The sequence below is a fragment of the Nipponia nippon genome, unplaced genomic scaffold (genome assembly GCF_047370975.1).
Source record: "Nipponia nippon isolate SJK-2023a ecotype South Korea unplaced genomic scaffold, ASM4737097v1 scaffold_8, whole genome shotgun sequence".
Taxonomy (NCBI): Eukaryota; Metazoa; Chordata; class Aves; order Pelecaniformes; family Threskiornithidae; genus Nipponia; species Nipponia nippon.
In genome coordinates, this window is record NW_028262402.1 from 2,160,872 (window position 1) to 2,171,915 (window position 11,044).

At 46.1% G+C, this 11,044-nt stretch overlaps 1 protein-coding gene across 1 annotated transcript; it reads right to left on the minus strand.

Moving 5' to 3' along the window:
* Nucleotides 1–1,418: 1,418 nt before the first annotated feature.
* On the minus strand, nucleotides 1,419–10,323 carry LOC104019850 (thioredoxin). Its single transcript, XM_087741335.1, has 5 exons — nucleotides 10,020–10,323; nucleotides 4,822–4,926; nucleotides 4,077–4,136; nucleotides 3,204–3,269; nucleotides 1,419–1,646 (listed from the first exon to the last, which is right to left on the minus strand). The coding sequence occupies exons 1-5, from the start codon at nucleotides 10,041–10,043 to the stop codon at nucleotides 1,584–1,586; spliced, it is 318 nt and encodes a 105-aa protein (XP_087597461.1). The 5' UTR covers nucleotides 10,044–10,323; the 3' UTR covers nucleotides 1,419–1,583.
* Between the last annotated feature and the right edge of the window lie 721 nt (nucleotides 10,324–11,044).

Here is an 11,044-nt window from a genome sequence, read left to right on the forward strand (position 1 = left end):
CAGGAACTCCTTTTAAAAGCAGCACTTGTTTGCAGATGGTGTGATGTTAATGGCACATTCCTGACGCAGGTTCATTTTATTCTCTCCCCACAAGTCAGTCCATGGCACCACTCGGGGTAGTGGTTTCCCACTTACCTGTGTGAACAGTCATTTAAACACACAGCTGCACTCTTAGTCAAAGAGCCAGAGCTGCACAGAACACATTTTGCATGTCCTTCTCATTGCATAATCACAACCCAGAGCTTACATCCGAGAAGATCCTTGATGGCTCATCCTCAGCTAAAGGGCGTGGTCACTTCTTGGACTAGAAAAATCTTGGTTCACATAGGGACACACGCAGGAAGCTGTTGAAATTCATGCATGCTTGTGAAATGAGTGTAAGCCTGAGTCACACATGAGCTCCCTACCACAAAGCCAAGAGGCTTACTCATTCCATGTTGTCTGCATACAGAGCAGAAAGCCTTGCTTCTTCATCAGTGGTACTCAATGAGCAGCACAGCTCACCCAGCCCTCACCACAGCATTAGGTATAGCTGCTAGCTACAGCCCTGCTTCCTTATTTACTGAATTCTTATCCAGGACAACACCCAAGCCAGCAAGAAAGCCATTTTCATGTGGTGGAAAAACACAGTTCTCCTTGGTAACTCTGGAAAGAGTAGCTGAATGGTATACAGAGGCTGGCAGGACAGCGTTAATTAGACAGCCCGATGCAGGTCTGGAAGACTGCAGAGTCCAGTTTACTGTCCAGCATGATCTAAGAACACAAGAGTGCAGTCAAATGAAGATGACGAGAATACACAAATCTAAATTACCTTGGGCTTAAGACACAACGAGTTTTACCTCTTCAGTCATTTGTCCCAGACTATTGCCTAGGAACAAAGCAGCCCAACTCAGAGACTAAACAGACTTTCCTACTAATAGAACCAGAAGGTAAACGAACAGCAAAGCAAAAGTGAAAAGGCAGCAGCTCCAAGTCCTGCCTTACACTTCCATGGTAGGACTGGTATTATGTTCTGATGTTTAATACACAGCCAAGTCTTAGCTTTGAAGTCTAAAAGGAAGCTTGACAAGTTTTAAAGCAATCTTTAGCTAAAAAGAGGTAACAAAAGAACCTATCCCACCCAGTGACCACCCTTTCTACAACTCCTAAACTCCCCTTTCAGTATCTGCAAGCCAGACTGCCACTCTTCAGATTATAGCCTGGTGACTACCACCTGAGTAAGGTGGCAGCAGACTTCTAAAGCAACTGTCATTGCTATCCCGTGCAACACAATTTTCCACCCTCAGCAATAACCCAGTAACAGATCTGGTTGCATTTGATGAGAGTCCTTGTATCCAGACAGTGCTTTAGCACAGCAAAAACTGACACCTTGATGACATTACAAACTTCCTCACATTTTCACACACAGGAGGATATCCTAAAGTGAAGAATTTACACTTTATTGTACTCATTTACATAGATCAAGAGGGTAGTTTCCACCACATACCCTAGCTAGCTTGTTTAGATTTATTTTTTTAAGTAGAAAAGTTACAGGCTATAATTTAGCCGAAGCAGTCATGCTTCAATGTCTCCATGGCCGGAGATTAGGCTAGACTTTTAATGGTCTCTTCCAGCTTCTCTTTATTGGCCCCAGAGAACTCCTGCACCTGTAAAGAGAGAGTGATTTTTAGAGCTGTTGCATTCAATACTTCATAACATTAGTTGCACAGCATCCAGACACATATACACCTATTCAACTCTGCTATGACAAATTTTTTCACCCCCAAAACAGAGTATTTTGCAGATGTTCATCTATTCATCTCCCACTCAACTCATGCAAAAACTGGGACAAGAGTCTATGAAGAATCACTTCCAGACTACCACTCCTGGAGCCTTCTACACATAAAACAAGGGAAAAGACAACTGATCCTGAATCAATGCTGTGTAAGACTCAAATACAAGCTTGAAGAGACTGTGGAGGTCACTGTGTAACAGAGGTAGCTCAAAGTTACTTTGGGTTGCTCAGGACTCTTACCAATCAAATTCTGAAAGGATTGCTCCAAATAACCTGTCCCTGAGCCTGGCTTCTCCTGTGATAACTGTCCTTGTTGCAACTTACACAGCAGAAAAAAGGCAACATTCATATCTCGAAAACAGTGGCTCTGTCTTCCACTATGTATAGGGGTGCAAGGTACAGAGCAGACTACACTACAGGCCATGACATTGCTTGCTTGATAGTCATGTGTCCAGAGAACTGCCAAGGTCACCCAAAATAAAAAGCCACACAACAGGGTTAAGCCTGTCACCTTCACACACTGTCACATCATAATCACAATTCTTCCAATTATATTATGAAGCTGTGGAAATTTACTCTGAGACAACTGTCAAAGGTTCATTATTAGTCATGATTTGAGCCCATACTGATTTGAACCAAAGGTCACCCAACATCTGGCACTCACTTTTCAGGCACAATTCCATTGCTTTCAGCCATGAAACTTCCATCCAGGCATTGTTTTACTTTCGAAAAGCCTACCTTCAGCTTGCCTGGCAAACTAAAAGCCCAAGATAGCACATTTCGCTCAGCAGTTCTTTAGTTCAGGCAGATGGCCATTCACAACTACCCTGCACAGGCAGCCCACTACACTGTCAGAGCATGGTCTGCACCCCACCTCATTCACCTCTTGGCAGAGCAGGCACAAGAGGTCTGTTCAGTCCTCTGACAGAGAGGGGACATCCACTTCACAGGTTACACAGCCCATACGTAAAAGCATCCAAGCAGTTGCTTCAGCTGTATGTGTGTTCAACCACATGTTAGAGACTTCCACAGGCACATACAGTTACCTCTCTGCTTGCGCATGAGCTGCATCCAGCAAACAAATACTGACCCAGATCAGTAAAAAGCAGGCTGCTAGGCAGACAGACTAGCAGTCTTAACCCAGACATCTACCCCACTGATCTCTTGCAAAGCTCTGCGTAGAAGACTGACTGTAACACTAACTCAGTTCACTACCCATGAACAATAGTGTTTGCTTTGTCAGTTAACTGCTGGTCCATGTTATATTTATTGCAGCACTAAGATGAACTTCCTTGCTTTTGGGAGTGTCTTAATGCCAGTGGTGCCCCAGATACATTATCAGGAGAAAACAGGCTATGTAGTCTAACACTTCCAATCTTCTTTTAAGTGTTTAGCTTGTCTGCTCCAGTTCCAAAAAAGTAGAGCCTACCTTCTTTCCTTTCTTGTAGAACTGGAACGTTGGCATGCACTTCACATCACAGTGTGTAGCAACGTCCTGGAAGAGCCAGAAAACAATCTTCAGCTGTGCACTTCTGAAGGATGTCAAATTTAGAACTCACTAGCTGCCTTTTGTTTAGGTGACAGGGCAAAGCCATTCCTGCTCAAAATGAAGCAAAAGCACTTCTGGTAGTCTATCACTAGCAAACACAGTGCAGTATTAACATCTCCCTGAAGTAAGCCTGGAAGATCCTTCCTTCAGCATTTAATTCAGGCAACAACAAAACCACATTTACTATACCTGTACTCTGTGTTTGAGAAAAAAAGACCTCTGCATCAAAACAGAGATGACCATTTGTAAGGCTCAAGAGCCCTACAGCAACTCTTGTGCTTCACCCTGACATTGTTCAAGTAACTATTCGACATCGCTGGAACTGCTATACAGGAGACGTTTTATTGCACTTAATTCAAGACACGAAAGAAGAAACAGTGCCAAGAGCAGTGGAGAGAACAGACAGATCACCAGACAGTTGTGAGCAATTAGTTTTAGGGAAGATTGCATCAAAGCAGCTTAAGGCCTTAGACTAACTCCCTCCCAAAGTAGAGGGTCAGTGTTCCCAAGTTATCTAACACATGCCATAGGCCTTCAAGTGTGCTGATAACCAAGGCGGTTTGTTCTGCTCAGGTGTCCTCTAAAAATGCATTCTTTCCAGTGTAAGTGCTAAACCCCTATCTCTGCTTCTCAAAGTTGAAGTAATTTCTCATTCTGTTTCAGCATCTGCAAGCACATTTTAAAAAGAGTTCTTCATTGTCACTTGTGTGGAACTCATTAGCTGCCCTCTCTCAGCATTACCCTGGACCATACCTGGGCATCATCCACATCAATTTCGATGAACACCACATCAGCATACTTCTCACACAAACTCTAGAATGGAATAAGAAACTATGCAGTTAGCATTCTAGGAAAGCTTTCTTTTAAAAGACACATTCATATAAACTGTAAGGCTGGTGCTGCTTACCCCCCCGCAGTGAAACTTGTCTTGTTACCTTAAAGCAGCTATTTTACTGACCAGAGCAAAAATTTTATCTTCTGCTCCAATACCTGGAAGAGTCTGTTGAAACTTGTTCAAACACACTCCCCACAGAGAAGACTCAAATATCCCAAGACACAGGTGAAAGGCCTTCTCTTACAGCCTTCAGCTGATCATCTAAAGATGCTACAGCTTGTATCACAGTTTACCAGGAGATAACATTGTCACCTACACACAGCTAGAGTGATTACAGTAACTGTGTACAGAAGGATAAGCATTGTTTCCCCTCTACATCCCACCTTTTGAGGCAATGCAACTGCTAGGTCCCTATAGACCCAAGATGCATGTAAGCATTAGGACAGCAAAAGTTAAACCACATTTGAGCTCCTAGCTGTATCAAAGGTCAGTATATTTAACTCAATAGTCTCAAAGTAAATACTTCTGTGACTCCTCCATTTTCCAGAAAATGGTGGCAATCACATGTGGCAAAGGAAGTTTCCTCCATGTTACTGTCAAGCAGCACCAAAACATTTGTATATGCTTTAATACAGTGCCAATAAAAACAGAAAGGCTACTTACGTGGAAAAAGGGCTTGATCATTTTGCATGGTCCACACCACGTGGCAGAGAAATCAACTACTATAAGCTTCTCACCAGCAGATTTCAGTTCCGCCTCAAATTCAGACTATAAAAAAAAGAATCGAACACATTAATTGATTTTTCCCCTCCTTTCTGAAAGGATTTAGACTAATCCCAAAGCTGGCTTGCTCTCAGCCTTAACACATTAACCATTTTGGTAGCTCTTTAAACACTTCACTTAACTGGGGTATTTGTACCATCATGTAAGTGTTTCAGTATGAATTGCTTTCATCAGTGCTAGCATCAGCCAGTGTCTTATGACTCTTCAATTAGGAAAGACCACAATGCTCAGTCACCCCAACTCAATGAATTGTGGAAACATAAGCTAGAAATTCATCTAGCCTATGATCCTCAACTCCAGCAGCTCTGTTTAGTGTTACCCCCTGAATGTGATCCTTATGGTTTTCAATAATCCCATTTTCTCATTTCTGCCTTGGCAGGAAGACTTCCATTTTCTTCTGGGACAGACTTTCCTCTGCAAAATTTGAAAAGGACACAAGCCTTTGCACACTCCTCCAGCTTGATGCCTGTTCCAATCAATGGCTAACATGAAAATGATGCTGTGTGGTTTACTCTACAGCATGCTTTCTAATGCAACCTCATAGGATAGTTATTTTACTTATTTTGCCAAGTGAATCGACATGTAACATCACCAGCCAAAGCAATGCTACACATACAGGCTACACAAGTAACACCCAGTACTTTAAAGCTTCGGGACTGTTTGTTGCACTTAGTCACACCAATCATTTTTGGACAATATTCTTTGGAATTTAGAGCTCCTTACATGCCATTAACCATGTTTTCTGGTCAAAAAGTGAATGTTTCAGCAGAACTGAAAGACATTACAAGCAATAAATACTTGCATGCTAGCAAGAGGCAAACAAGTATCTCAGGCAGAGACAGAAAATGCTAATCTGCTACTTCTTGACAGTTTCTTTTCCAAAGCAAGTACAAGCCACTTCAACATTCCTCAACTTCACCCTCATGGCAATGCAAGCATCAGGAAAGCTGTTAATATAAGCTTCATTTCAGATTATGCATATAAAAGATAACTGCTTTATTCTCCCCAGCTTAACAGACCAGAGCATTAGAGTTGTGTCAGCAACAGCTAACAAAGCAATATGGTTACTGCCATATGTACATGGTGGTTAGTTTTGCAGTGCAGGAGTTAACTAATGCCAGCTTCTGCAATCACCCACAGTAAGTTCTAGTAAGCTATTCCCCCCCATTAAAGAATGCCATGCAGGTGAGGAGCCAAGAGTCAAACTAGTCACAAGTATATTTAACAAGCAAGCAGAGGGTCCTGCACCAGCATTCTTATGCATAAACCTATGTGAAGGTCTTCGTAAGTTCCTGTGACTTCAAATACACCTGGCATTACATCTCCCTGTTGATAAGACATTTTCCCTCCCAATGTAGCTATCTTCAGAAATGCAGCCTCCACTTGTTGAGTTCTTCCATCCTTGCATCTTGGATATTCAGTCTACTCTGCTGTAACATCAGTAGCTAACACTCCACACCAGCTACTCTGAGTCTGAAAGAGATTGAAACAGTAAGTTTTCCTGTCTCTCCACATTCCCCAACTCCTGTACTGACATAGTATGCATTCCTGCACCCCATTCCTCGAAATACCCCATTCCCACCAACAAAGTTCAGTGTCCCTGTACACAGCAATCCATGCTAGCTTCTCCCTGAACCTACTTACATCACTAGTTCCTCAGTCAAGCCTCACTCCTCCCAACCTTCAAATCCTACAGCTTGGTTTTTGGTATAGCTTCTCACACCTCTACACTGTAACACCACCAGACCTTTATGGATTCCGCTTCCTGCACCTGCCAGTTAAACCATCCTCTTCTCACCTTTAAGTCTGCTGTCCAGCTGCATAACTACCATATTCTGCAAAAGGAAGTCCAGCCCTGGGATGTGTTGGCCATATGGCCACAGGGACCTTAGGTTTGCTGTTGCATAGAACAAGAGGAAAGTGGGAGGGCATGATACCTACAGCTGGTCACACACCATCCACCATTGGAGACCTGGTCCTGGCTACAATCAGGCATTACCCTGTGAGTCATCTCTAATATCAGCTAAAGTTGCTGTGGGAGAGTAAAAAACAATGCAGGGTCCAAAGGTGCTTACTCTAGCTAAAGTTAAAAAAATATTGAACTAGGGAGAAGTCCTGAAAGTTTTCCCAGGGAGCTTAATTTCCCTGGAGGAAGGAAGACAGTAGTGGGGGCAAAACAAGCTACTCGACCTGTCTGATTGAATTCCATAGTTGTCTTTCATGTTAACTGTGAAGTGACAAGCTTTCATATAAAAACCAAATCATCTTTGTTAAGAGAAGGGGAACCTCCCACCACCAAGACCATCTGGTCACACTGTTAGAGGATCTTGCAACTTTGTTAACTAATATTTTCTTTGGGTAGCACCTTACTGGGGGAAACCTCTGACCAGTTGGTTGTTTCCCCCCTCCCACCCGAATATTTAACTATAAGCTCCCTGAGCACACAAAAGACCTCATTTTACTTGTATTGTATTCCAGCAGAAAAGCGCATGCTCCATTCAACGAATACATTGGTAGCAGATGTCTGTTGCCAAGAGCCAAGTAAGAGAAAAGGCTGTAATAATGAAAGCCTCTAGTGCAGCAGGGATTCCCATCACCAGGTATTACCTCAAAATGGAGGCTACTGACCATGGACAGTGCTGAAAGGAGTCTACTGCTCTCAGCAGTAGATAGGATAGCTTTAATCAAATCTGCCAGATGGTGTAGACCTTAGCTGCAAATATGATTTCTGACACATATCAAGTCACCCTTGAACTTGGATTAACCCAGTCATCAGCTGACTGCCAATGGTTACTACATAATTTAGTGGTTTGGGTTCCTATTTTTTTTTTTAATACAGAAGCTAGCATAAACAGACTGAAGGTTCAACTGCCTGAACTCCCTAGCAGACACCACTTCTAAAACTATCACCTGCATCTGAAGCTAGAAGTTTTCAATATTTGCTTTGACTTAAATAATAGACAGGCAGCTAGAGAAGAGGAAAGCTTTGGCAACACCAGCTTTCTAACAGTTTATATTAGCTTCTGCTATAAAAGGCATTATGTCCCATAGTCAAACCCTGTTGCAAGTGACATGAGTCACCCATCTCAAGACCACATACTTAAGCCTGCTGCAGCACTGCTCCTTCTGTCCACCAGCAGGGACATGAGAGGGACCAGTAAAGCACCTTGAGAGTAGCCGTTCTTCAGAAGCCAGTCAGTTTGTGAAGAGGTGTGTTAGGAAAGGGGTCACATCTAGCTACCTGTCATGTCTACTTTGCTTTACAGATGTCACTCACAGAAGCTTTTGCAGATAGTGGAAGAAGGGGTTTTCCTTTTTGTATCAGAGAAGAATACAAATCTGCTTTACTGAAAAACAGAATTAATCCAGAAATCCCAGCTGCACTGCACTTGAATACTCTGGGTGCTGCTGATGTTAAAATCTTGTTGTCAGCATGACTGCTGAGTCCATGCTCTCCACGGATGAGCAACAAAGCCGTGCTTTAACTACAGCAGACTATTAATCAATGCCTATAGCTGGGAGGATAGTAGAAGCCTAGTCCACTTTAAGTTAGAGCAGGCTCTTACTCCAAAGCCAGGTTTATTGACTTTCCATTTTTAAGCTGTTCCAGCCTATATCAAAAACCTCAAACCTTGCCTAAGAAGTTCACCCCTTTCATCCCTCCATAAACAGAGAAGGGGGGCAGGGGGAGAGATGCAAACCATCAGGTTGAATTCACGCACCACTCCATCTCCACAACCTGAATAATAAGGCATTTTGTTAATCTTAACTTTAAGGAGCCTTCTGCATTCACAGGTATTAAAGCTGTGGTCACAAGAATTAGTATGCCCATGTGTCAGATGTTAACACCTCAGCAGTCCCATGGGGGAAGTCTGCCATGCTTCTCATTTACACAGTGAGCTCACTGTAGGAGAGCATAGCCTGGAAGACAAACTTGGATGCCATACAGCATCACTCACAGGCCCCTCACAATCAGATCAAACTGACACGTCAACCAAATTTCAAGTTCAAAATGCAAGACTGGCCCAACAGGATTTCTCCTGAAATGAAGAGCTCGCTAAGTTTGCACACAGAATATTGTTGGAGATTTGGGTTCATCAGTTACAGCTAACAAATACTCTGTTGCTGTCTATCAGCCACATCAGCTGCCATGCACAAGACCACATACTATTTCATCACCAGCAGAGTATTCCCCATATGCTGGTCTAGGCTTTATTACAATTCTGTATCACAAAGCCACAGCCATGTTTGTATTCAGAAAACCATCCAAACAATGAGGTGCTGCATTAGTGAGCAAGTCAGACAGCACCATAACAAGGGAAATGCTTCTTTTGCCAGCAGCTCCTGTTATTTAAGTACAGGAACGGGCTCTAATAATTCCTTTCAAGTCAAGGAAACTGGATTAATGTTTTCCATCAACTCCCATCCAGAGACACACCAGAACTTAGGCCAACCTCTACTAAGAAAGCCACCTGGTCCCCTGCACACTGGCAGTAGGTAAGGCAAACTGGGACTTCTGAATTAGGGTACTGTAGTACCCTGTTATCAGCTTGATAAATGAAACATGTCATTTCCTTAAGACGGTAAAGGGAGATGAGCAACAATCTGTCATAACATGAAATTACATCATCTCCCATCTCATTCTGACTATCTGAAGCCTTAGGCCGTACAGTTATTTGTTCCCTCCCTCTGGTCTAAGCGAGTCCTCCCTTCAGTCTCCCCCCTTCCCGCCGCAGCGGTGAAGCAGGCTCCTCCTGCCCGGGCAGCCCCGGCACCCGGACCGTGGCCTCTCACCCGCCAGCCTCTGCGGGCCAGGGCCTCGCCGGGCTCCAGGGCGGCGCGGAGGAGGGCCACCTGCTCGCCTGAGCTTCTCCCGGCGGCCGGCAGCGCCGCAGGCAGCCCAGCGGGCCCGCTCCTTCCCTTCTCACGGCGAAAGGACGGCGGCCACCAGGCCCACGGCGGAGGAAGAAAGACGCGGGCTCCCCGGCGGAGGAGGCCGGAGCCACCTGGGCGGCCATGCCGGGGAGGGGGGCGGCCCCGCGCGGCGCCAACGGCCGCCGCGCGCCTAACGGACTCACCAGGCTGCCCACGGTCTTCACCATGGCGACGGCTCGGGAAGCAAGGAGGTAGGGAGAGAGGGTCGGCGGCTAAACGGCAAGAGAGCGGCCAAGGGCCTCGTCCCTGCGCTTTGCTCCGCTCGGCTCGACTCAGGCCCGCTCCGCCACCTCCAGCCGCCTCAGCCTCCTCCCGCCACCGCCCCGGCTCCCCCCTTATATACCCGGCGCCGCGCCGCACTGCGCATGGGCGGCCGCCCCTTCCCCGCCCCATGGCGCGGAGCTCGGGCGGCCCCGGGCGCGGGCGGGGGGCGCTGACCCGCAGCGCCCGGCGGCGGGAGCTCGGGGCGGGCGGCCCCGGGGGAGCCCCGGGGAGCGGAGGGCTCGGCAGCCTGGTCCCCGCACCGCCCAGCGGAGCGGAGCGGTACATGGGGAAGGCGGGCCTTGCATCCCTGCCGGCTGCCGGGAAGAATCAGCAGCAACATCAACAAAAGAAAAAAAAAAAAAAAGAAAAAAAAAAGGTCATCGACTCTGGGAAAAAGTGCTGTGTAACGCTGAGCAGGAAGTATTCCGCAGGCAGCGTCCCTGTGGCCTGGCTCCCACGGCTTCCCTCCTCCTCCTTCCCCTCGGCGGAGCCGGGCTCCCTGAGGCCGTAGGGGAAGAAGGAGGCTGGTGCTGCCCGCAGTGCGCGGAGAGCGTGGCTCCTGCAAAGCCGAAAGGCAGGAAGGGGCCAGGTCGCAGGGATAAACCACGGGAGTGCTTCTTCCTTTTCTTTTTTCTTCTTTTTCTCCCCCCACCGCCCAAAGCACAGGATAGGGCAGCAGAGCAGCTCTCTTTCGCTGTGGGTTGCAGGCTTTCTGCAGCACCGAAGTGCTCGCTGTTGTGAGCAGTGCTTGCCCGGTGGTAAACACTGAAATTAATATAGATGACTAGAGACACTGTGAGCATCTGTAGCAGTTCTGCTTTTGGAGGGAGTCAGCCAGGACCAGAAACAGTCCTCACAGAATTCCTTTAATCTTTCCCAGCCAAAGGGACTCTGTCATGGAAAC